We start from the raw sequence: 24,803 nt of genomic DNA, 5'->3' as shown, positions 1-24,803 counted from the left end.
GCAGCCCTGACCAGAGTGCACCCCAGGACGTGCCACGGAGCGGCCTGGAGACAGCATGAGGGGGGCCGTCTGCCCCCGGGTCCCACTCCTCCTGCTGCTGGGTGAGTGGCGTCGGCTCCGGGCACGCAGGGGTCATGGCCACGGGAGCTCCTGCTCCCAGATGTCTGCCTCCCCCGCCCCGCCCCGGCCCCTGAGCCCTGGAGGGGGTGCACCGCCACCCCTGGGGTGCTGGCACCCAGGCTCTCCAAGCCCCGTCGAGTCTCATCAGCCCGGCACTGTGCTCTGGGGAGAGTCCCCGCCCGCGTTCCTGGCACCGGGGCGCAGGGTGCCCGCCTCCTTCCTGATCTGCCCCCCATTGTTACCGGACACCAAGTCCATACTCCTGCCCTTCGCTGCTTCCTCCTCCAGGAGCTGGCGGGGCGCTGGGCTCCACAGGTAAGGACGCCTCGGCAGGGGTCAGCCCCTCCCGACCCCGGCGCTGTCGCCCCCGGCCCCCCACCCACCTTCGCGGGCTCCCCTGTCCTCTCGCAGTCTGTGGGCAGCCTCAGGTGTCGAGCCGGATCGTGGGGGCCGGGACGCCCGGGACGGAGAGTGGCCGTGGCAGGCCAGCGTCCAGCACCGCGGGGTGCACGTGTGCGGGGGCTCACTCATCGCCCCCCAGTGGGTGCTCACCGCCGCCCACTGCTTCCCGAGGTCAGCGGGCAGCGGCCAGGCCTGGGCCCCCCCGGGGGGCGGAGCGAGGTGGGAGCACACAGCAGTGGGGGGGAGGGAGGGGCGAGGCCCTGAGGAGGGGAGGACGAGGGCGCAGTGAGGAGCCACCCCCCCCCCCCCCCCGCAGACGGGCGTCCCCCTCTGAGTACCGCGTGCGCCTCGGGGCGCTGCACCTGGGTGTCGCCTCGCCCCACGCGCTCTCGGCGCCGCTGCGGAGGGTGCTGCTGCCCCCCGACTACTCTGAGGACAGGGCCCGTGGCGACCTGGCACTGCTGCAGCTACGCCGCCCCGTGCCCCTGAGCGCCCGCGTCCAGCCCGTGTGCCTGCCCAAGCCGGGTGCCCACCTGCCGCCCGGGACCCCATGCTGGGTCACCGGCTGGGGCAGCCTCCGCCCTGGAGGTGAGCGGAGGGCTGGGCCTGGCCTCGGGGTGAGGCCCGAGCATCTGCCTTTCCCTCACTTAGACCCCCAACCCCCGCCGCCCCTTTGCCCACGTCCAGGTGGGGGGCTGGGCCTCCCCCTCGCAGCCTCAGAGGCCCCTGCCTCCCCCAGTGCCACTCCCAGAGTGGCGACCTCTGCAGGGGGTGAGGGTGCCGCTGCTGGACGCCCGCGCCTGTGACCGCCTCTACCACGTGGGGACCGCCGTGCCCCCGGCGGAGCACATAGTGCTGCCCGGGAACCTGTGCGCCGGCTACCCCGAGGGCGGCAGGGACGCCTGCCAGGTGTGTGCCGCCCGGAGCCCTCCCTGGGTCCTGCCCTGGCTGAGGCTCCGCCCGGGGCCTGCGCCCACTGTCATCAGAGCCCCAGAGGCAGGAACTCAGCCCATCTTTCTCCCGCAGGGCGACTCTGGGGGACCCCTGACCTGTGTGAAGTCTGGGCGCTGGGTCCTGGTGGGTGTGGTGAGCTGGGGCAAGGGTTGCGCCCTGCCCAACCGTCCAGGCGTTTACACCAACGTGGCCACCTACAGCCCCTGGATCCAGGCTCGCCTGTCTCTGACGCGATGCTGACGGGCGGACGCTGCGCCCTCAGGCTGCACCTGCGCCAGCGCCTGCACATCCCTTGTCCCGCCCTTTGATTCGGGGCTCAGAGACCTGATAAGGCGAAGGGGCCATCTGCTTATCCGTCTGCCCATGCCCGGCCTCACCCACCCTGACCTGCCAGCCTGCCCTGCGGCCTCCGTGTGGGCAGGGGCCTCGCCCTGTCCCTGCCCCTCCTGCTCATGCTGACGCTCCCGGAGCCAGGCAAGCGCTGGTCCCCTGGCGAGGCTGCGTGTCCCTTCTTTCCTCGAGGAAGTCACGAGACTCGAAGTGTGAGAGGGACCCTCACCCAGGTGTCCGCGACAGCTTAGAGGCGGGGGGGGGGGGGACTGCGGGGCGCTGCTCCCCGAAGCTGAGCACAGTGGCGGGGGCATCGGCGGGGCACCCTTGGTGGTCCACCTGCGGGAGCCAACCCCTGCCAACAACCTGAAAGTGCTTGGGGCAGGTTCTCCCCTGCCTCCGGCCTCCTGCAGGCCAAGCCCTCACCTCAGGCGGCCCCCAAGCAGAGAGCCCACCTGAGCCTGCTCAGACCTCTGGCCTAGACCGCGGTTTAATAAAGATGAGCGTGTGCAGCTGCTGCGCTGCAGGTGTCGTGAGACAGAAGCCGGAGGCCAGACGCAGGGCCGCAGGCTGGCTGCGCGGGGCGGGAGGGCCAGTGACCACTCCCTGAGGCGCAGCAGCCTGGGGCATCTCAGGTCAAGCCCTCCGCCCAGGAGGGGGCCAGGTGAGTCCGGGGCTGTCCCACCTTAGCCAGGAACCCCAGGTCCATCCCCGCCCCCACTGCTGGAGACCAGCCAACGCCCTCTGCAGCTCCCTGAACGTCCTGGTGTGCCTGGGGCCTGGTGTCCTGTCCCCTCCTGCCACCTCGTCCCCAGGCTCAGGACCACCCATCACCACAGAGATGTCCGTTTCTAGAAGTGCAAACGGGACAGGAATCAGCCAAACCTACAAAAACCTGAAATCTAAGCTTTGGAACAGACGGGGCAGGAGCCAAGGAGGGGCTGGGAGGCAGCTGCTTGCACCCGCTGTGACTCCAACAAGGGGCCCCCTTCAGAGCCCGTGTTTCTGGAGCGGGCTCCGGGGGCCAGGCGGGGCGTCCTAGAAGCAAGAGGGGCTGGGCTGCGCGGGGCAGAGACAGGCTCGTGGATGACAAGAAAGCAGCCTTCTCCCCACCAGGCCCTCCCAGCACCACGGGGCTTCACGGCCCGCGCCCCGTCTCACCAGAGGCCCCGTGAGGTGGCTGCCCTCGCTGGCCAGATGAGAAAACTAAGGCCCCAAGCGGCACAGCTGGCAGCCCGGGCGGGAGCCGGTGGCCTGACCCCTGGCCCCCCGGGATGGCAGCAGCAGGTGCGCGCACGCGAGGGCGCCCGCTCGGTTCTCTCCACGGCCTTCACCCGGGGCGCGCGCCTCCTGACACCCTTTCCAGGTGCGGCGGCCGGTGGCCCGGGCGGCTCGCGGTGTCCACGCCGCAGCCTGGGCAGGGCACCTGCGGCAGCCTCTCGGGGGCTGGCGAGGCCGGGCGCTGCTCCGCTGCCTCCTGCCCCGTCCCTGGCTGCGACCCCGGCAGAGCAGGCGCTGGGCCCCCGGCGCGCCCCCAGGAGCCAGGGCTGCAGGTCAACAGCCCCCGGGCAGGCGTCCCGGCGAGGCTGGGCGGCCGCCGGCTCCCGTCTGGGCGCGGAAGCCGAGCCTCGGCCAGCCCGGGCGGGCCCGCGCTCCCCGGCAACCCGCGCCGGCGGGCGGCAGATGCGGCGCCGCGAGGCCCCCTCCGGGCGCACCCGCGGGCGTCTCCCCGGACCCCCTGGACCCCCGGCGGGCCCCGGCGGGCGGGGCGGGGGCGCGGCCGCCGCGCGGGAGGGAGGCTCGGCCGTCGGGGCTGCCCCGCGAGGACGGCCGGCGGCGTCCCCGGGCCGGCCCGCACAGCCCGCGCGCCCAGGCGGGGCGGGCGCCGCAGACAGGCCTCCCGGCGCCGGCGGCCGGGCGCACCCCCGCCTCAGACGGCCGCCGGGGCGCCCGCACCACGAGCGGGCCCCGAGGGGCAGGCGCCCGACCCCCGGCTCATCCCCGGCCTGCGGGGCCCGCGGCGCACCGCTTGGCGCCCGCCGCGTCCCCGAAGGGCGGGCCTGCGCGGCCGCCGGCGACCGCCCCACGCTGGGCCCCGGCCCCGCCGCCCGCGCGGACGCGCCCACGCCGAGATGGCGGCGGGCGCGGGGCGCGGGCGGGCCCCTCGCCATGACTTAAGATGGCGGCGGGCGGGGGCGGGGCGGGCGGGGCGGGGCGGGGCGGGGCCGCGGCGGCGGGCGCGGGGCACGCTGGGCCGGCGCGCGGGCCGCTGGGAACGGGGCGGAGCGCGGCCGCGCCGGCGCGTCGAGGGAGAAGCAGCCGCCGCGATGGTGAGCGGGCGCGGGGGGAGGGGCGCGGGCCGGGCCGGGCCGGGGGCGGCGGGCGGGCGGGGCGGGGCGGGGGCGGGGGGCCGGGGGGCCCGGGCCCGCGCTCACGCCGGCCCGCCGCCCGCAGGACGTGTTCCTCATGATCCGGCGCCACAAGACCACCATCTTCACGGACGCCAAGGAGTCGAGCACCGTGCTGGAGCTGAAGCGCATCGTCGAGGGCATCCTCAAGCGGCCGCCCGACGAGCAGCGGCTGTACAAGGTGCGCCCGCCCGGGCCGGGGCCCGCGGCCGCGAACGGCCGGCCGCCGCGCGTGGGGCCGTTGCGGGGCCCGGGGCCGGAGGGGGCCGAGGGCGCGCCGGGCCCGCGCCCCCGGGCCGCCGCCTCGGGCCCCCGATCGCCCCCGCCCCCCGACGCGCCGGGCGGCCCGGCGGGCGGCGGGGGAGCCGGAGGCCCGGCGGGGGCGCGCGTCGCTGGCCGGGGGGCTTGGCGGGGCCGGGGCTCGGGCCCCAGGCCCCCAGGCGCACCGGAGCCCCCTGCGCGCCCCCCACGCGCGCCCGGGGGAGTGGCCCGTTGCTGCCGAGCCGCGAGAGCGTGAGCCCCAGGCGGCCCCCCGCTCGTCCCCGGCGCCTGCCCAGCCCCCCTAATCGCCTGCCTTTGGAGCCAGCCGCCCCGCCGCCCCTGCAGACCTGCTGCCGTTATTCAGCACGGACCTCCGGGGGCAGCGTGAGGTCCCGGGAGTCTGGCCGGAAACCGCCCAACTGGCCCTTCACCCCCGGCCGGGCCCAGCCTCCTTTGTGTGTAAAGGCCCGTGCTCCCCACCCCCGCGCACCCAGCCCTAGCCTCTAGGGACCCTGCTGCACCCCTGCGAGCCTGGCGCTGAGCCTTGGGGCGCCACCCCTCTTCCTGGAATTCCAGCAGTTCCCGCGGGACAGCTGAGGAACCCGCACGTCAAAGTTGAGCCACTTGGTCCAACATCGCGGCCCAAACCGTGTCTGTCTGTGGCCAACCTGGGTCCCTGGCTTTGGAAATTAGGTTCTCCTGGAGCTTGGGAAAACCAGACTCCAGGGCCCTTCCCCGGGAGGCTCTGGTGGGAAAGCCGGGGTGTAGCCCTGGAGGCGGCGCCAGGGCTGTCATCCCTCTGACTTCCCGCCTGGCTGCTGACCAGAGGCGTCTCGGGGACTTGCCCTCCTCCGGCCTCTCCCGGGACCAGGCCTCGCTCTCTCCGCAGGACGACCAGCTCCTGGACGACAGCAAGACCCTGGGCGAGTGTGGCTTCACTAGTCAAACTGCGCGGCCACAGGCCCCGGCCACGGTGGGGCTGGCCTTCCGGGCAGGTGAGCGGGCGACCCGGCGGGTGGGAACGGCCAAAGAAAAGGTCTCCGGGGGGCGGCAGCTGTTGCCCTGAAGTCTTCCCGGGATGCCATTTTCTATTTAAAAAAAAAAAGCAGACGAGCCGCCTGCAGAGGAAGAAGGCTCTTTCGCGGGCTTCTGAGCGCCCGCCCTGCAGGCTGCGGCTTACCGGCCGCCGTGTCGGGAGCCCGGCTCGAGGCAGATGCCCAGGCCCGGCCCAGCTGGCGCCACGCGACGCCTTGAGCCCCGCGTCTCCACGCAGGCCGGCCCTGCGTTCCGCCCGTCCTAATGCTTACTCTGCGCCTGGGCCCGGCAGACCCAGGGTTCGGGTCCGGTCCCGGCCACACCTCACTCCCCAGCCGGGAGACGAGAGGGCTGGGGGCAGGTGACTTCCTGTCACTGTCTCCTTCCGCCCTGACAAAGAGGGGCCTGGATTTTGTCGCGTGTCTCTGGAAACTTAACAGCTTGTGGGATCGTGAACACGCGTGGCCCCAGGGGTTGTGTGGGTGGCTGGGTAAGCCTGAGCTGCTCTCCTCCCTTCTCGTAGTAAACGCGGCGAAGGTACGACAGCTCTGTGAGGGGGTCGCCGGCCCTCAGCAGCCCCGGCCCTCCCGAGTGGCGGCGTGAGGCTAGGATAGGCAGGTCCTGTGAGCCCCCGGGCCCCTCCGGCCCCACCTGTAAGTGCACAGCAAACAGTCCTTGGGGGCCTTCACGCGGGTGCCTCCCGACCTCACGGGGCTGCCGGGGCTGCTGTCAGGCAGGCTCGGTGAGCCAGGCCAGGCCGCAGTCTCCCGGGGGATGTCTCCCTTTCTCGACTTGAACGAAGGTGCCCCGTGGGCCCGCAGCTAGGCCTGGGAGCTGTGGACGGGCCCTCCTGTACAGCTGAGAAAACCCCACAACACAGGTGGTTTTTCCCCATGGCCCCGGCGTAACGTTGAGTGTGGTGGTGACGGCCCTGGCGGCATCGGCCCTCAGGCGGGGGCTGCCGTCTCGATAGGGACGATGGTGTGAACTGGGCGGTCATTGCTTCCCACGCAGCCAAGAAAACACTGCAGAGGAAACCTCCTCTGGGTGGGCCTCTGTCCCGGGTGTGGGGCCTCCCTGGCTCGTCTCCTCAGCCCGCGCTGGCTCACGGCGAGGGAGCCAAGGTGCGCGTCAGCAGGTGTCCAGGCCTGACCGCCAGGGAATAGCGCGGTTAGTAAGCTGCGCGCAGCGCCCTCGCGCCGGCCCTGCTGACCTCTGGGTGGCTGCCCCTGTGGGGTGGCCTTATGCATCGTGCGGTGGTGGGAAGCCCCTGGCACCGCCAGAGTGGCCATCTCCTGCCCGTAGGACAGCCAGGCCTGTCGCCACACAGGAGTGCCCCCGCGGGGCCCGGGGGAGGAGCCTCCCGGGTGGGAGAACGGGCAAGCTCTAAGTGAGATTCATTGCCCTCGCGGGGCGCTGGCACTCGCTGGGGTGTTACGAGGCCTGTCCAGAGACCAGTGAATGTTTCCGCTGCTGGCGATGCACAGGGCCTTGGGGCACGGAGGGATGGGTTATCGGGGTGGCCGGGAGGGCTTCTTCGAGGAAGTGACTCCATTGAATTCTCGAGGCCAGCCGTTCCAGAGACCGGTGACGGGTGACGAGGCCAACGGCCTGGCCTTGAAGCAACCCTTGAAGCCACGCCTGCTCTCGGAAGGCGTGAAGCGGGGGTGGGGAGAGGGGACTTGAGGGCTGATGCCGCTATAGGGAGGAGTCGGTGGGGGCAGGCGGTCCACTTCCTTGCAGCGAGGACAGGCCGGGCCTTTGCCAGGCGCGCCCTCCAGCTCTCCTCCCTCCTCCCGCAGACGAGGCGTTCGAGGCCCTGCGCATCGAGCCCTTCTCCAGCCCGCCCGAGCTGCCCGATGTGATGAAGCCACAAGACTCAGGAAGCAGCGCCAATGAGCAGGCTGTCCAGTGAGAGGGTCCCGGGCCCGCCCCTGGTGCCCCGTCCCCCCAATAAATAAGATTTGGGTGTCTGCCTGGCTGCTGCCTTTTTCTCTCCCCCCTCTCCTGACTCCAGGCCATCTCACTAGATGAGCCTGTTCCCCGGTGAGACCCCACTTGGCCTCTCGCTCACCAGGCTGGCCTGCTGGACCCCTCCCTGCCCACCCTGTCCCCCCTTCTCAAGGCCGTGGGGAGGGGGGGCGGCTTTTTCAACCTGCTCCTGCCTGGGCCACTGCTTCGTCCCTCCAGAGCAGCCCCTCCCAGCATGCTGAGCGGGAGCCCGCGCTGGAGCCAGAGTGAGAGTTGGAGACCACGTGCCGTGGGAGACCCAGGGCCTGGACCCACCCCCGCAGGGGCCACAGTGGCCTGCAGGGCGGTCAGAAGAGCGGCTCCCCCGCCGCCCCCACCCCGAATAAACAGTCTACAGACTCGGCGCCTGCAGTTCTCATTTTTATTTGACAGAAAAAGTCGCTTTGCTGTACAGATTTTAAAAAACCAAAATGCCTTTAAGAAAGTGAAGAAAAGCTGGGGGGAGGGGCCCACAAGCTAGCGGCGGGGCAGTCGGGCCCAACAGGTCCCCGACGCCTGCCCCTTCCTTCCAGGGAGCCCCCACACAGCTCCTGAGCCCCAAAGCACCCCTCCCAGGAACCTGGGGATAAAAGGGGTGCGGTGCTTCCCAGGCCCTTCCTTTCCAAGACCGGCGTGTCCCAAACTACTCTCCCTCCCGTCGCTCCCGTTCTCGTTCCCACCCACCCCCAAACCCCCCCAAACATGAACCAGGAAAAACTCACAGAGAATAACATTTCACAGGAACAAAGAAAAAAAAAAAAAAAAAAAAAAGGGCGAGGGAGAGCACCCGCCCCCAAGGTGCTGCCAGTCACAACGGGGCAGACGAGGACCCCGGCCCGCGGCCGCTGGGGAGAGAGGGGCGCTCCCTGTGGCTCCACAACCCGGGGGGTGGTGAAATTCCCCCAGCACGTCAAGGAGACCTGCAACGGAGAGGACGACGGTCACCGCGGAGGCCCGGCCAGCCCGCAGGCGCCCAGGACGCCCGGCGCGGGGACCCACCTGGAGGAGCGGCGTCTCGCCGGGTGGGGGCTCGGGGTGTCCTTCCTGCGCTTGCGGCCTGGGGAGCGGCTCTCCGCGCGCGGGCCTCTTCGGGAGCTGCGCTCGCTGCCGCTGCAACACAGGGCAGACGTCAGGTCCCAGAGCCCCCAAGCTGCGCGGGGCAGGGAGCGGCCGGCAGCAGGGCAGCAGGGGAGGACACACCCACCTCTGCTGGTCCCGGGGCGCGGGCTGCGGGGAGGGCTGGCGGCGCTCTGCAGGCGAGTAACTGAGGGAGCGCGAGTCCCGGAGGGAGTCTATAGGCTTCCGCGGGCTGCGGGACCTGGGGGGCAGAGCAGGTCCCCATAGCACTGCGCCCTTCCAGACCCAGCAGCGAGCACTCAGGACGCCCCCCAGGTCCTGACCACCAAACCTCACACCACATGGGGCCAGCCTCAGACCCACCTTCGTCTGCTCACTCACCCGTCCGCCCGCACACCATCCACCGAGCGCCCCAACGGGCAGGGCGCGGGGTGCAGCGGGGGACACAAAGATAAAGACGGTCCCTGCCCTTGGAGGGACTGTCTGGTGGTGAAGGAGAGCCAAGGGGGGCTTGCTCGGCCCCGTGTGGGGGAAGCAGTCTCGAAAGGAGGGGTGTGCGCGGGTCTGGGGACCCGGGGGGAGGGGCCAGGGCCGGGGAGGGCGGGGCGGTCTTCTCCAAGGTGCGGTGGGAGCGGAGTCTTGCAGAACGAGGAGTCCACCAGGCGGACAAGGGATCCCGGCAGAAGGAGCAGCATGTCCCAAGGCATGGGCTCTCCTTAGACTGCAAGGCGCCGGGTGTGGCTGGAGCACAGGGCATGTGTGGGGGCGGGCAGGAGAGGAGACACAGGGCGGGCAAGGCCAGTTGGTGAAGCGCCTCGCACGCCATTCCCGCAGAGGTGGGGCTTTATCCTGCAGGCCACATGGCGTCCCGGAAGGATTTGTGGCGTGGAGGGAAGTAACCAGATGTGCGTTTTAGAAAGATCCCTCTGGCTACGTGTGGAAGAGAATGGCGTGGAGGCGGGGAGACAGGGAAGAGGCTGTGGACAGAGTCGGGAGAAGATGACGGTGGCCAGACCAGAGTCCTGGCGGCAGCAGCGGGGAGACTTAACGCTAGACTCCCTGGGGCCGGGCGGCACGTCGGGGGCAGAGAGAGGAAGGAGCCGAAGACGCCCCAGCGCCGGGCCTCGGCACCGCCGTGGAAGGCACAGCCCGCTGCCGGCATAGGCGCCCCAGCCGACGGGGAGGAGAGCCCAACTCCTCCCATACGACCAGACACCCCAGCTGTGAGAGACACCCCAGCAGGGCGCTCACACCCCAGGGTCGAGCCCCACCCCGTCCATCTCAAGCAAGGCCGCACTCACCTGCGCTCGCCGGGGGGTGGCTTCTTGGGGCTTGCAGGTTTGGGCAAGGCCTGAGGCCCAGGCTTGGCAGGGGAGGGGGAGGAGGAAGTGGAGGAAGAGGAGGAGGAGGAGGAGGAGGAGGAAGAGGAGGAGGAGGAGGAGGAGGAGGAGGAAGAGGAGGAGGAGGAGGAGGAAGAGGAGGAGCTGGAGCTGGAGCTGCTAGAGCGCCTCTTCCGCTTGGCTGGGGTCGGCTCCTGAGGACGTCCCTCTCGAACAGCCTCCTTTGGGGCTGGGACGGGGCTGGGGACCCTGCGGGACAAGAGGGGTGTCACAGGCGACAGGGTGCCCCAGCCCCAACCCTACCTTCCTCGGCCTGGAGGCTCGCAGTGGGGAGGCGAGCCCGAGAAGGCCTGGCAGCTCTGGGCAGAGCCGGCGAGCGCGTTCTCCGCGGGGCAGCGGCCCGGCTGACCCCACCTCTGCTAACACAAGCATCAGGCCGGGGCCCGCAGCACAAGGGATCAAGGTTAAACCTCAAGAATGTCCCTGATGGAGGAATAAGGCCCTTGGACACGGTGTGGAAACCAAAGCTGAGCAGCCTCCTTCCTCGGAGAGCAACTTGGGGGGGGCCCTGTGTGCAGGGCGGCTGGGGAGGGGCCGTCCTGCCTGGAGGCAGGGGGGGGATGGGATGACCGCTGAAGATCCTTCCAGCCCAGGGAGTTCCTCTTGAGGTCTAACTGCCATCCCTCCTGCTGTAAAATTAAGTCCATTTCCTCTAGTTCTGTCCTCTGTAGAGACGGAAAACTTATCATTATCCTCTGGAGAGCAGCTCTCGGTGACTTTCATCTGTCCCCTTCCAGCCCCCAGAGCCCCACCCGCATTCTTGTCTCCCCCAGCCTCAGCGTCCAGGTCCCCACACCACCTCCAAGAGCGTCTAGAATCCCTGGGTAAGGCTTCACCCTCCCCACACCCACCCTCCCCACCCCAAACTTTCCCCGCAGAGAGCTTTGCCAGTCAGGCCTCCTCACCTCTTCACGGCTACCTCAGGCTGCGCAGGAAGACTAGAGCCTTCCGAGTCGCTAGAGCTGGAGCCGGAGGACGAGGAGGAGGAGGACGAGGAGGACGAGGAGGAGGAGGACGAGGAGGACGAGGACGAGGAGGAGGAGCTCCGCCGCTCCTTTCCAGGCTGTAGGGCGGCCAGTGCCGAAGGCTGCTGGGCCCCGGCGGAGGCAGGCGGCTCCCCACCCTCGGGCCCGGGGCCAGAGAGCATGCCATTGTGGTCCCCAGCAGAGGACGTGGTCTTTGCGCCCACCCCAGGGGGGAGGGACTGAGAGCCTGCCACGGGGGTGGTCTGGCCAAGCAAAGATCGGGACTGGTCAGGAAAAGCTGATGGCACAGGGGACCTAGACCGATCCTGAGCTGGGGGGAGAACAGCCTGTGAGGGGCCCGGCACCATTTTAGACGCGGGCGAGGGAGCCCGCTCCGAGGTCATTCTAGACTGGCTTGGGGCAGATGGTGGGGTTCTGGAGCCTGGGCCTCCTGGGGGTGTTCTGGACCTGGCTCTGTCTAGGTGTGGTGGTGAGGTTCTGCCACTGACGCGCTCGTAAGCAGGAAGGGGCACCCTAGGGCTGGTGAGGTTTGCACCAGACAAGGCTGGGGCCATTCTGGCGCTGGCCAGGCTTGCAGGGGCCAGGGCCGGAGGGTTTCTTGAGCCAGCAATATTCACAGGCGCCGTAGCGTGTGCAGACCTCGGTCCCACCAGGTTCGCGGGAGCTGGAGCCTGGGGCGTTCTGGAGCTAGAGGGATAGTTTGCAGCAGTTGGGGGTGTCCCAGAGCCTGAGAGACTCAACGCTGCCAAAGCCGCTGGGGTTCTGGCTCCTGCTAGGTTCACAGCCGGGGCTGTAGGGGTACGAGGGTCAGCAAGGTTCACAGCCGAAGGTGCTACTGCAGTTCTGGGGCTGGCCAAGTTCATGGCCGCTGCTGCGGCTGGTGCTCTTGAGTCAGCCAGGTTCACTGCTGTCGGGATGGCAGGTGTCCTGGCGCTGCCTAGGTTCATGGCTGCTGCAGAGGCTGCGGGGATCCTGCTGGCAAGGCTGGCAGCCGGGGCTGTTCTGAGACTCATGAGAGGCACTGGAGCTGGAACCTGGGACATTCTTGCAGCAAGGCTAGCAGCGGACATGGATGGAGGCGGCCGAGCAGTGCCAAGACTGATAGCTGTCAGAGCAAGCGCAATTCTAGACTGAGCGTGATTTTCTGGTACAGATGTTCTCGGGTGATCAGGAATCCGGGGACCTGGGCCATCCATCATGGGGCCACCAGCTTGTTGGAGGACAGACATGGGCGTTCTCGAGCTGCCGAGGGGTTCGAGCATTCCAGGTGACCTACAGCGGTCCAGAGGTGTCGGGGACATGCTAGGACGACTGAAGCAGCTCATTCGAGAGCTACTGAGCGCCGCTGGAGGTGTCCGAGAGCCGGAGTGGTTGCGCGTCGCCGGAGGGGTGGCAGAACGCGAACGGTCGGAACTGCTCCCAGAGGCGGAGCGCCTTCGGATGGCGGGAGGAGACCTCGTTAAAGACCGTTTGCCTCGAGCCGCCCGCGGAGTACGGGATCGGGAACGGCGGCGGATGACCAGGGGTGAGCGACTGCGAGAGCGTTTGCGTGGTAACAGCGGGGTTCGAGACCGTGACCTGCGCCGGATAGCCGGAGGCGACCGCGACCGCGACCGGCGGCGCGTCACTGGGGAGGTGCGCGAGCGAGACCTCCTTCGAGTTACCGGAGAGGTGCGCGAGCGGGATCGCCTTCGAGCGACCGGGGACGTTCTGGATCTTGACCTTCTCCTAGCGATAGGCGAGGTTCTGCTCCGAGACCGTCTCCTTGTCACTAGGGGTGTCCTAGATCGGGACCTTCTCCGAGTCACGGGCGGGCTTCTAGAACGAGAGCGGCGGCGAGCGGGTGTTCTGGACCTCGAGCGCCGGCGGGTGACCGGCGGGGTTCTGGACCGAGAGCGCCTTCTGCTCACTGGCGATGCCCTGGACCGAGACCTTCGCCGGGTCACAGACGTCCTAGATCTTGACCGTCTCCGACTGACGGGTGAGGTCCGAGACCGGGACCGGCGCCGACTGACCAGAGGTGTCCTGGACCTGGATCGCCGGTGAGTGGCTGGAGACGCCCTAGACCGGGAGCGTTTCCACGGGGCTGGCGACGTGCGCGAACGGGAACGCTTCCGACTGGCGAGGGGCGTCCGGGAGCGGCCTCTTCGGCGTCGAGAGGAGGTTCGGGAGCTCTCCTGCCGAGCGGGAGACCTTGAGTGATACCCAGAACCTCCTCTCCGTCGACGGGTAACCCGAGACCTTGACCGGCTCCGCTGTCTTCTCCGAGAGGTTGACTGAGAAGATCCAGATCGCTCTCTACGTCGAGTTGTTCTGGTTTTCTCCCTCCTTGAGCGAGAACGGGACCTCTGGAGCCCACGAGGCTTGAGCGAAGGAGAACGGCCTCTCCTTGAAGTGGTCTTAGTGCGTGGAGACGAAGCTGAACGCCGTCGGCGTGAGGACCGTGACTTTTCGGCCGGCTCTGGGGAAGACACGGAAGGACTTCTCCGGCGCCTTGGGGGAGTGCGAGAGCGGGTCTCTGGTGACGAAGACACAGAGCGGCTCCTCCGGGACAGTCTGGCCTTCCGGGTCAGCTCAGGAGAGGAGCGCAAGCTGCGACGGCGAGGCGGGGTACGAGACTTGGTTTTCAGCTCTGGTGATAACCTAGAGCTTCTTCTGGCAGCTCTGGATTTGGGTGGGTGTTCTGGAGAGGACTCAGAACTGCTGCTGCCTTCGGGTGAAGGGCCTCTACCTTTGCTCGAGGAACCTGACCTGCTTCGCCTAGGTAGGGCCCGAGAGATAGGCACCTTAAGCTCAGGGGACGACTCAGAACCACTTTGTGCCCTGGCTGCAGCTCGCGGCTTATCTTTAACTTCAGGTGATGACCCAGACTGGCTGCGTCGAGGAGACGGTCGAGATTTGTCATCAACCTCTGGAGAGGATCCTGAGCGGCTTCTTTGTCTAAGTGGCACATGTGTTTTCACCTTAGAATCTGGAGAAGAGTCCGAGTCACTTCCCTCCTGAGGGGACACGTTGGGCTTCCCATCAAGCTCTTGAGAAGATTCAGATTGACTTCTCTGCCCAAGAGAAGTCCTGGCCTCAGTCTTCTGTTCAACTGATGATTCTGACCCACTTCTCTCTCTCTGGGGGGTAAGACCCTTGCTGTTGAGCTCCGGGGAGAATGGAGAGTGACTCCTGGGCCTGGGCGTCTGAGGCAATGTTTTTGGTTCTGGAGAAGAATCACACTCACTTCTCCCCCTGGAGGGCGTTCTAGGTATATCCTTGACGCCGGGAGAGGACCCTGATAAACTGTGCCTAGAGGGAGTCCCAGACCCATCTCTAAGTCCTGGGGAAGACCCAGACCTACTTCTCCTTGACGGGGTTCTAGGTAAACCATCTTTGAGCTCAGGAGATGATGCAGGGCTACCTCTCTCCCTGGAGGGTGTTCTGGGTACAGCATCAAGCATAGGAGAAGACACACTCTGATTTGAAGACGTTCCTGCTTTTTCCACTGCTTCTGGGGATAACTCAGAACTGCTGCGTCTAGAAGACCTTGTTGACTGTTCTTTTGCATCTAGAGATGGGTCTGTTTCCAGCTGATTAGAAGCGCCACTCAAATCTTTTACCTCAGGAAAAAATCCAGTATTCATTTCTGCAACAGGGCCCGAGTTTCTAAACTGTAGAGATGATACGAAGCTGTTCTCCCTGGCAGGGGAATTAGACAGTTCTTTATGATCTGGAGAAAGACGCTGTCCACTCCAAGTTGAGGCCACTGCAGGGATTTCTGCTTCCAAGGAAGCCTGTGACTGGCTTTGGTCAAGAGTCAGAGACACTGCAGACTGTTCTTCATTTTCAGGAGATGACTCAACATTACTTCCGGTCATTTTTTTATGCTCTGGGGGCAAATGGGGCAGGACCTGACTTGGGAGTTCTTCAGGTTTCTCTTCCAACTCCATTAATTCCTCATTTCGGCTTGGCTTAGCTGATAAGCCACTTTGGTCTTTTGTATCTGGAGATGACCCAATGCCGCCTCTTTCCCTTGAGGGAGTTCTAGGTGTGTCTTTGAGTAGTGGTGGGAACTCACACCTTTCCTGCACCAGAGGGCTGAATTTGTCATTTGGTCTAGGAGATGACATGGCCACATCATCCTGAAGGAGTAAGCTCATTGTTCTCTCTTTTGCTTCAGAAGGCTCAGATTTACTTTGCCCCAGAAAAGATTTGGAGTCCACTGCAGGATATAGGGAAGAGTCGGACTGGGACTTGCCCTGCTCTGGAGACATTCCAGATTTCAGCCTAGGACTCGCTGACAACTCACTCCCTTCCTGTCTTTTTGGAGAGCTGCATGCCAGTTCGGTGACTGGAGATGAGGACCTAGACTGGCCACCCTTAAACATCTGAGATTTATTCTGCAGTGATGGAGATTCAGAATGACTCTGTCTTATATCTGGACTTGATAAATCAGATCCAGGGTCTGGTGAAGTCTGAGAGTGTTCTTGCTGTTGAAGAGATGAGGAACCAAAATAGCCCTCTCCTGGAGATGTAGTAGATTTTACTCCTGCACAGAGGGAGGAAGATCCAGAGCAAATCTGTGCTGGTGAATCTTTAGCCTTCTCTTGGGAACATGGCGATGTTGCTCCGGAAAGACCATGCCCAGGTGGAGTTTGGGGCTTTACTTTGGGGCACGGCGAAACAGACCCTGAGTGACTTTGTCTTGGTGGTGTTTCGGGTTTCACTTTGGTATCTGGTGAGGAGGATCGAGAACGGATGTGATGTGGTAACAATCTGGAGTCAACCTTGGTGCAGGGAGACTCTGATCTGCTTTGCCTTGGCGGTGTTCTAGCTGCAACCCTCCCAGGACTTGGAGAAGAGGAGCCGGACTGGCTGTGAACTGGTGAAGCTCCAGCCTTGGCCTTGGGCTGCGGAGACGGTGAGCCAGACCGGCTGCGCACTGGAGGTGTGCGAGACTTCACTCTCGGAGGAGAAGACCCAGAACAGCTGTGTCTTGAAGGAATCCTGGATTTCACTTCAGGGCCGGGGGGTGACTCAGACCGGCTCTGTCTCTGTGATGCTGCAGAATGCTCACTGGCCTGGGGGCTTGCGACAGGCCCTTGCCTTGGTGGTGCTCCAGATGTCACCTGAGGCTGAGGAGATGAGCTGGAAGCGCTCTGTCTTGGTGGTGTTTTAGCTTTCTGACTAGGAGGTGAAGACCCAGAGCGGCTTCGCCTGGGTGGGGTTCTAGATTTAGCTTTAGGCTGGGATGATGCAGAGCGACTGCGTCTTGATGGCGTTCGAGATTTTTGTTTAGGGCACGGAGAGGACCCTGAAAGGCTTCGCCTCAAAGACAGGCGCGATTTTGCTTTAGACCGTGGTGAAGAGAGAGATCTACTTCTCCTCGAAGAAACTCGAGATTTTTTCATTTCTGGACTTGAGTTAGACCTGCTTCTCTGTGACATTCTGGATTTATTCTTCCTCTCAGATGATGAACCTGACCTGCCTCTCCTTTGGGGCGTTCTGGAGTGAGATCTTCCCCGTCTAACTAAGCTTCTACTACGTGATCTTCCTCGTCTTGCTGGTGTCCTCGAGCGCGATCTGCCACTTCTCCTGGCTGGTGTCCTCGAGCGCGACCTGCCACTTCTCCTGGCTGGGGTTCTAGAGCGCGACCTGCCACTTCTCCTAGCTGGGGTCCTAGAGCGCGACCGCCCACGCCTGGCTGGGGTCCTAGAGCGTGATCGGGCGCTTCTCCTGGCTGGTGATCTACTGCGAGACCTCCGCCGCACTGGCGATCGGGTTCTAGACCTGCGCCTGGTGGGGGTTCTAGAGCGAGACCTGCCCCTTCTGGCTGGTGTCCTAGAGCGAGACCTACGCCTAGTGGGTGTTCTGGATCTTGACCTCCTCCTAGTGGGAGTTCTAGAGCGAGACCTGCCCCGCCTGGCAGGGGTTCTAGAGCGAGACCTGCCCCTAGTAGCTGGGGATCTAGAGTGTGACCTGCCTCGTCTTGTTGATCTAGACCTGCCTCTTCTCTGGGCATTTCTGCTCCTGGACCAGCCTGGTCTCTGGGGAGACCTAGAGCGGCCACGTCGCTGGGGGCTCCTAGATCGTCCCCACCTCTGTGCAGACCGGGATCTACGCCACTGAGGGGACCGGGACCGAGAATGCCCTCTCTTGGTGGGGGTTCGAGATCTAGATCGTCCCCTCTTGGTAGTGGTAGGGCTACGAGACCGCCCCACCCTACGAGGAGTATGAGAACGTGACTTATCCCGCTTTGCTCGGCCATGTGAGCGACTCTTGGATGCGGGAGAAGAAGAAATCTCTCGGCGGGATCCGGGAGCTGGTGTGGCTTTAGGGCTTTCAGGGGAGGAGCTGGCATGCCGAGAAACTTTGGTAGTTTGAGGGGATGGTGGGCAGCTTTCTGAAGATGACTGGGGAGGTTTCTCAGGAGACTTAGGTGGTGAATGGCCCCGGGATGGGGAAGCCTCAGTTGGGGGATTCACTGGCTCCTGATTTAAAGGGGTTGTTGCACTAGGTTGTGGGGAGCCGCCATGTTGCTCAGCAAGGAGCGGGGTGGGAGCAGGTGGATCTGGGCCTGTGCTGCTCCTTTCCGGAGAGGGACTAGGTCGAGTTGCAGATTTCTAAGAGTAGAAGAAAGTAGGAATAGGGATATGTAATAAAAATTCTTTATCATTCATTATGATCCCAACACCCTTTCCAATGAAAGTTTTCCTCTACACACCCCATTATAACAACCGGTCCTTTTCTTCACCATAAACAGTCAGTCATTTAATTAACAGAATCATATAATATCAAAACAGTAAAAAAAAACAAACAAACAAACAGAACAATGAATGCACTAAACTTTGCAACAAGTATCCATTACAAATTACTGCAAATCAAAGAAAAAAGACATTTGTAAATGGAGAAAAGCAATTCCCTAAAGTGCATTTCACCCCCCAAAAAAATTACATTGAAGAACAAAAGCAAAGACTTGATGATGTAATTTGTGTGAATAAAAGTTACTATGCACAATATAGAAAAAAACGACCAGATTATTAAAAAGGTTTAAATATATGTCAAGAACAGGAATTAAACTGTTTCTGAAGGGACCCGAATCATAGCATGGAAAAAATAACTATATTACGTGAGAAATGAACAAGCGCTAAAACTTTTAATAAAGCACAAATAAAACATACCGTTAATAGTATAAGCAAAAAGTGATTACAGCTTAAACGGCAAATATGTATGAGTAAAAACTACTATAAATACATTCCAAAATCATGTTTCCATACTGCAACAGCAACCCAGTGGGTTGAAAACTTTTAGCATACCACGACCAACATTTAAACAAAGAAATTACAGGAATCTAAGTAGTAAAACAGTGAAGAAATTTCTGTTCCAGTGCTATCCACATACAGAGCAGTGACATAAATAAAACCTATTAATGCTCAACAAAGTTTGAAAAACACAATTACAAAAGAATCTGCAGATGCAGGAGATAAACTGAAAGCAATGCAGGAAAGAATCTGAATTCCTTCCCCTTAATAAGCACTTAGATCTCATTTCCAATACCTGCCCCTAAATCCACAGCCCTACAGCACAAGGAGTCAGTCATTAACTCAGGAACATACCTCCTTCTTGTCTTTGTCTTCACGTGGGCTGCCAGGCTGCTTCGTAGAGGGCTCTGGGCTGCCAGGCTGCCCTGTGTTGGTGGCACCTGGTTCCCTGGCAGGTGCATCTCCCTCTCCTCGACACTCCGAAGGAGGGGAAGGACTTCGCCCAGTCAAGGCAGTTGTATGGGTTTTAGCTGCAGCACTTCGAGACCTGAGAAAAGGAATTGAAGGAAGGCGGAGAAGAGGGAAATCAGTTCGGGGGAGAAGAGAAAACCCCCTCCCCAACTCCCATCCAGCCACCTTTCCTGATTGCACAACCCTCGTCCACAAAACCTTCTCCTATTTGCAAGACTCAAATCATTCATGTTGAGATTCAAGTCAGGTTCACTTTGGTCCTTTCTTTTCCCATCAGTCCCCAAAAAACATTCTCCCTCTACCCTTTTTTCACCTCCCCCAAACCTCCCCAAGCCCTCCGCCCATCCCATTCCCTACCTGCTTCATTCACAACTCACCTCTGAGCCCACCTCCTTCAGGAAGCCTTCCCCGATTAAGGAAGCCAGGGTAAGGATTCCTTCCTCCCCCAGACACCACGAACAAACCACCACCCCCCCTATTCTGGCAGTCCATATACATCAGAACAAAACAAAAATAAAATAACAAAATAAAAAAAAAAAAGAGAAGGGGAAAATGTATATGTCTGTCCATCCTGTTGCTTTAGCCTGTCAGCTCCTAGAGGGCAGGGACCGTGTCTTCCGAATGGTCTGTGCAGCGCCTAGCACACCGTGGGCGCTCAATAAATATTAAATTGATTAACCCACAAGTCCCGCTCCCTCCCATCCTCCTGGACCACCCCTCACCGACTGCGGGAAGTATCAGAAGAAGAAGCAGAATCGGCGGAAGTTGACCGATGGGCCCGGCGGCTCTTGGGGGCTGGCGTAGTACTTCTAGACCTGTGGGAATACACCAGCACAGCTCAGCATCACACCTGCACCGAGGGTGGGGGGTGGGGATCCAGCCTGCAACTCCCTGGCAACCAGGGACACCCCGCTCTCCCCGTTCCCCAGGTAGTGTTCATCATGCACTCACTGAGAAACCCCTTCCATTTCACCTAAGTGCACTCACCGCTTCCGCTTCTTGTCCTTAGATTTACGTTTGCTCTTTGGAGTGGGAGACCTAAAAAACGAGGCAAGATGATTAAAGAAGGATCTACTTTTAAAAAAAAAACCACCACCCAAAGTGAGGGAGGAATGAAAAGGCATATCAAGACAGCATGCACGGGGAGAGAGAGGCCCTCCCGTAGAGCAGGCAGGGCCGGCGAGCAATGGCCCCCGCGCCACCGCGGCCCCCGCCAGCATGCTCACCTGTGCTTCCGTTTCTTGGACTCAGATTCCGACCTGTGGGAGAGAAGAGAGCGTGAACCGACACCCGCACTGGCCGGCCGCGCCTCGCCCCAGCCCCGCGCGTACCTGTGCTTTTTCTTCTTGGAGCTCTTCTTCCTTTCCCGCCGAGGGGAGCTGCTCTCGGAACGGCTGCAGGTGGGTGCAGACGGTCATTCTGAGTGCTCCCCCGCCCCACCCACTCCCAGGAGAGGCTGCTGAAGCACCCAACAACTGCAACGATGCAAACATCCCAGCCCTGAGCGTGTGCCTTACACACCACCCCCCCCAGCCTCCTTAGGCCAGCAAACCTCAAAATGGAGAAGGAAGTCCCAGAAATCCCAACTGCTTTTTGCCAGTCCAAGTTCCCGCAGACTGAACCCTCCCCACCGAAGCAACACGTTCGCTTCTCCTCCCAGCTAGCCCTGAAGGACGCCACCCTTGCCTCTCTGACCAGTCTGAGGGCCACTATGGTAATGTCCCAATTTACCGTCCTCTGTCTTTCTTCTTCTTCTTCTTCTTCTGCTTCGGAGTGGGCGAACGAGAACTGCTGGACTCCCGGACAAGGCTGGAGAGAGCAACAGAGGGAGAGGCTAGAACCCATTTCCTGAGACACCCCCACGTCAGAAGAACAAGCCCACAGGAAGAAGAAATCACCCGCCAAAATGGAGAGCCGCGTGCTCGGAACCAGAAAGAGGAGCTGACGCTGGTTTCTCCATCTTACGTACCTGTAAGGCTTGGGAGGCTCAGGAGCTGGCTGTTTAGCTTCTCGAGCACGACGCTGAGGGTCGAAAGAGCTGCCGTCCACATAGGAGTCACTGATGCCAAAGGCGGCGCGAAGTCTCTCGTTCTTCTTCTCATTCAACTCTGCCAACTGGTGAGTCTCAGTCACCCTACAGGAAAAAGGGCACAGGTCTGAAGGGGAAGGCAGATTGACACTCACGCAGGCTGAGAGGAGCCAAGCGGGCACGGGAAGAGGGCGCCGAGAGCAGGCAAGCAGCAGGGCGAGAAGGGAGGCGCGTGGCCCCAGAGCCCCAGGACAGCGGGAGAGGGAAACACTCACGCTGGCCTCTGCCCCGGGGCCTCCTCCTTGCCCCCAGGGTTCACATCCTTCTCCAGCAGCATGAGTCGGAAGGTCGCCACTTTCTCCTGAATCTGCTGTTCCTCGTACCTGAAGAACAAACCCCTACAGGGTTAGAGCTGGACGACACACACCCCCGTCCCAGGTTTACGGTTCCAACACTCCCAACAGGGCCCCTTCCCTCTCCACGCACACGGAGCTTTTCACTCACTGTCACCCAAAGGAGCCGTCTCTTAAATCGTCCTGAGCTTTCCCTGTAACCTTTCTCCTCCACTTAACTGCACCCCTAGAAGAGTGGACTTTAAACACGCTACACTCCAGGAGCCGAGAGAGGAAAGTTAAGCAGGTAGAGTTCCAGGTGCTCCTCCCCAACTTCAGGAAGAGTTAAGTCTTTCACTCTGCACCCCAAAAATAGGTCGTGTAAGAGCGCTACCCCCCATGAAGTTTGGAAACCGCTGCTCTCGGAAGGTCTGTGCCTGGACGGGGTCCTTCTCCAGGCCCTCGCCGCACCACCCGCCCCGCACACCGCCCTCCCGGCCGGGTGTTCTACTTCTCTTCCTTCCTCTGCTCCTTTCCGAGGCCTCAAGCCGTCTACTGCCCTCTCCACCACGGACGTCACCTGGCAGCTGGCACCCGGCACCCGTCTGGGCTCTGCTTCCTCCCCCACCTCTCCCTTAAAGCACCTTATTGTTTCTCCACACCCCTCCCTGCCCCAGGTGCCTCCAGCTCTATAGACCTCAGCCTCCTTCAGGTTACCTCCGTCCCAAAGGCACAGCTTTCTCGTCTCCCACTCAGAACTGTCCCTTCACTTCACCTCGCTAGCTCCTTTACCTCTTCCCTCCTCCAACTCCTCTCCAGATCTTTCCAGCAGCCCTACCGCTTCCTACACCCCATCTCTGCACTCACTCAGTGCTCAGCTCATCCCCAGCCCTCCCCTCACCCCTGCTCTTCCATCATCTCCTCCAGCTCGAGGCATCTCAGCTCCACGCGCCGCTTGCGCTCGTGGTCCAGGATGTCAGGATTAGGCCGCTTCACCAGGGCAGCCTCCAGGCGCCGCAGTTCCTCCTCTCCCTTGTAGTCAGGCCGCTCACCCCGGCGGCCCCGCACCAGGGACAAGTTGCGCTGGACGTAGCCGTTGGTGCCGCTGCCCCGGGGCGTCGGCAGCCCGATCCCGTTGTACATGGCCCCGTGCCCGGGGGGGCACCACCGCTCCTGAGGGGGAGCGGGGAGACACGGGTCAGGCCCCTGGCCCCAAACTAACCACTTACCACCACCCAAATCCCTGCTCTCCATCTTGTTCCAACATTATCTCCACACAAAACCTCCTTTAGCTACATAAGGCTTTATCCTTCCCCAGGTTCTTTACTGGAAAGAGCTACTTTCTTTCCAACGAATCACAGCCGAACCCTTACTGTCTGTCCCTTCAATGCTCAAGAACTCGTCTTGCTCTTACTTGTCTTTCTTCTTTTTCTACCCTAGGCAAAAGGACCTCGTTTCTCTCAAAATTCCTCACTGTCCCTTTATTCTCCTCTGCCCAACGCACAGTGGTGTTTTCATCAACTACTGTAATTCCTGACCTTGGAGAGTAACTTGAGAATTCCAAACCGAGTATATAAAACAGACAGACCTGTGGCACCTGTAGCCCTGCAGCCTGAGTCCAAAAATTCTTCCAAGAACCGACCTAAGAATTTCAGACGACTGTTAAAAGTACAAAAAGGACTAAACGGCTCCTAAGTATCCAAACAGGTGGACTGACTGGTTAAGCTAAACCACAAGGGCCCCGTGCAGCCTCACCCCCAGGCTAAAGGCAAGCGTGCACAGCAGAAACTCACAAGAACCTTGGCTACCCAATCCTCATAGGCTTCACCTCCCAATGAAGAAACCATTTCCTTGACCTCCATGTCCATAGACTTTGCTGACACCTTATCCTCTCAATTTCCTTCTGACTGGAAGGCCTATGACTTGCACTCTCACCCAACTCCCATGAGCTCCTGTTCAGCATTTCCTGGTTTCAAATCAACGCTTTACACACATCACACCAGCCTCCTCTGTCCCTACTGTTCCCATACCACGTCCACATTCCTCACTATAAAACGTACTCAAAAAACACCCCCCATTCCTTACACCTCACTTTCATTAGTGTCAAACTGCCAGCTTTCCCTGCCAGGCCCCTGTGTCTCACCTCCTAGTTGTTCTGCCCCACCAGGTTCTAGCGTGTCAGCTTGTCTGAAGCCCAGATTGTTCAGAAGAGCCCTCAGACCCCAATTTTTCTCTTAATTTCTTGACTACACAAACTCTTTCTCCATTTCATTCTGTCGAAAGCATTTTCCAAGAATATGTATGTGTGAAGGAAAACCACCCCAGGAAAAAAATCACGTGGAGAGATTAGTGAAAGCAGAGGAAAACAGGAAGAACTGAATAAAAGGAAAAGTCTGCATATCTTAAATTTCACAATAAATACAGATAAATACCCAAAAGGCTGGACTAAAGTTGAAGGGAAAAAAAAAAAAAGGACAGAAAAGTGCAGATATTGCACAGACAGGAGACAGCCCATCTCTAGAACAGCTTCGGACTCTTCCGACCCCCCCCCCCCACCTTTTCAGGTTGGGTTCAGGCCCAATCCCTGCAGCAGACTCAAGAACTGCAAACAACAAAAAATAACCACACCAGAGAGTAAAGAAGTAACAGATGACGCTAAATCTAGAAAAGGTAACTGGAAAGCACAGAAAAAAAAAATCCAATTTTACAGCCCGAGAAATTAGTTTCTCTACTTTCAAAAGGTAACTCATTTTTTTAAAATACCAATCCTCCCCACTCTAAACCCAAGACCTTCTTGGCCTACATATACCCCACCTAATTCCTGCTTTCTTTGCAGAACTCTTCAGATGTGCAATTAGTTCTTCAGCTTAACCATTCACCCACACTTCCATACCACCTCACACAATAATCCTCCCACTCCCTACAGAGGAAAGCTGCTAAGCAAAGAGTATTAAGTCACATGGAACTGGAAACTTTTAGAGAATGAGCCAAAATAGAAATGAAAAAAAAAGAACCACAGCATTAAAAGCAGCGCTCAAAACAGGAAAATGATTGGGGGGGGGGCGGGGGAAACATCAACACACACAAAAATCACCCAAACAGGTAACTTTATGTAATTGAAATCCTTACGGCAGGGAGCCCACAAAATGGACAGAGAAATAGCCCAAGTCAAAAGTGTGTGTGGGGGGACTGCAATGAAAGAGAAAAGGGAATTTCGTGCGGGAAAATTATCACCATGTCCAACCAGGCGGGGAAGACACCTTGAAGACTCGCTAGCAGAAGGTTCAGAAAGCGTCGCGCCCGGGAAGGGCCGGGGGCGGCAGGAAGGCGGCCCTGGGTAGGGCCCAGCGCCACGCCGGGAGCCGGAGCCGACGAGCCCGCGCCCCTGGGCGCCCACGCCGTGGCGGCCCGGCCCGCAGCGCAGCGGCGCCCGAGACGACGAGCAACGCCCGGAACGGGCCGGCGCGCCCCCCGACGTCACCGCGCCCCCCACGGCGCCGAGGCAAACGCACACGGGGGCGGCGCGCGCGGGGCCCACGCACCCCGGCGCGGCCGGCTCTCCCCGCCGCGCGCGGCCGGCGCCCAGGAGCGCGGCGCCCCGGCTCCGCAGCCGCCAGCCCAGGCCGGACCGGGCGCGCGCGCTATTTCGGGCGGGGTGGGGGAGGGGCCGCGCGGCGCCCCGCCGTCTGGGCCGACCGGATCGGGCCGCGGCGGCGCGCGGGAGGGTGCGGGAGACCCTCG

The 24,803-nt window shown here is 61.8% G+C and overlaps 3 protein-coding genes across 6 annotated transcripts; 2 read left to right on the top strand and 1 right to left on the bottom strand.

Moving 5' to 3' along the window:
• Positions 1-16: 16 nt before the first annotated feature.
• PRSS33 (serine protease 33) lies at positions 17-1,761 on the top strand. Its single transcript, XM_037508095.2, is given in 7 exon segments — positions 17-101; positions 409-435; positions 532-561; positions 564-693; positions 839-1,110; positions 1,262-1,431; positions 1,549-1,761. Coding segments are annotated over 7 exon segments (843 nt in total). The 5' UTR covers positions 17-55; the 3' UTR covers positions 1,717-1,761.
• A 2,318-nt stretch (positions 1,762-4,079) lies between these two features.
• Positions 4,080-7,898, top strand: ELOB (elongin B). The gene is made up of 4 exons (XM_037507757.2): positions 4,080-4,136; positions 4,261-4,395; positions 5,365-5,470; positions 7,313-7,898. Exons 1-4 carry the CDS (start codon positions 4,134-4,136, stop codon positions 7,423-7,425), a joined length of 357 nt encoding a protein of 118 aa, XP_037363654.1. The 5' UTR covers positions 4,080-4,133; the 3' UTR covers positions 7,426-7,898.
• Positions 7,899-8,213: 315 nt separating this feature from the next.
• On the bottom strand, positions 8,214-24,394 carry SRRM2 (serine/arginine repetitive matrix 2). Of its 4 annotated transcripts, XM_037507754.2 has the most exons (14): positions 21,964-24,394; positions 21,006-21,113; positions 20,671-20,835; positions 20,433-20,510; positions 20,033-20,095; positions 19,928-19,960; positions 19,689-19,739; positions 19,424-19,516; positions 18,585-18,777; positions 10,903-17,591; positions 9,899-10,186; positions 8,725-8,838; positions 8,520-8,630; positions 8,214-8,440 (listed from the first exon to the last, which is right to left on the bottom strand). In XM_037507754.2, the coding sequence occupies exons 1-14, from the start codon at positions 22,314-22,316 to the stop codon at positions 8,431-8,433; spliced, it is 8,349 nt and encodes a 2,782-aa protein (XP_037363651.1). In that variant the 5' UTR covers positions 22,317-24,394; the 3' UTR covers positions 8,214-8,430. The 4 variants fall into 4 exon arrangements, with proteins under 4 accessions (XP_037363651.1, XP_054549847.1, XP_054549848.1 ...); XM_054693872.1 differs by lacking the exons at positions 8,214-8,440; positions 8,520-8,630 and having other exon boundaries at positions 8,798-9,574; XM_054693873.1 differs by lacking the exons at positions 8,214-8,440; positions 8,520-8,630; positions 8,725-8,838; positions 9,899-10,186 and adding an exon at positions 10,200-10,662 and having other exon boundaries at positions 21,964-24,393.
• Between the last annotated feature and the right edge of the window lie 409 nt (positions 24,395-24,803).

This window comes from Talpa occidentalis, unplaced genomic scaffold (genome assembly GCF_014898055.3).
Source record: "Talpa occidentalis isolate TD23 unplaced genomic scaffold, MPIMG_talOcc4v2.1 talOcc4.12, whole genome shotgun sequence".
NCBI classification, from domain to species: domain Eukaryota; kingdom Metazoa; phylum Chordata; class Mammalia; order Eulipotyphla; family Talpidae; genus Talpa; species Talpa occidentalis.
This window is presented reverse-complemented; position numbering and strand designations above follow the sequence as displayed.

Excerpts from the sequence above, each read along its gene's own strand:
- SRRM2 (XM_037507754.2), bottom strand. The coding sequence starts at position 22,316 with ATGGAGAGCAGGGATTTGGGTGGTGGTAAGTGGTTAGTTTGGGGCCAG. Across the intron at positions 19,961-20,032 it reads TCCAAGAAGAAAAAGCACAG|GTCGGAATCTGAGTCCAAGA; the intron begins GTACGCGCGGGG and ends TCTCTCCCACAG. Across the intron at positions 19,517-19,688 it reads AAGGACAAGAAGCGGAAGCG|GTCTAGAAGTACTACGCCAG; the intron begins GTGAGTGCACTT and ends GTATTCCCACAG.
- ELOB (XM_037507757.2), top strand. Across the intron at positions 4,396-5,364 it reads ACGAGCAGCGGCTGTACAAG|GACGACCAGCTCCTGGACGA; the intron begins GTGCGCCCGCCC and ends CTCTCTCCGCAG. Across the intron at positions 5,471-7,312 it reads GGGGCTGGCCTTCCGGGCAG|ACGAGGCGTTCGAGGCCCTG; the intron begins GTGAGCGGGCGA and ends CTCCTCCCGCAG.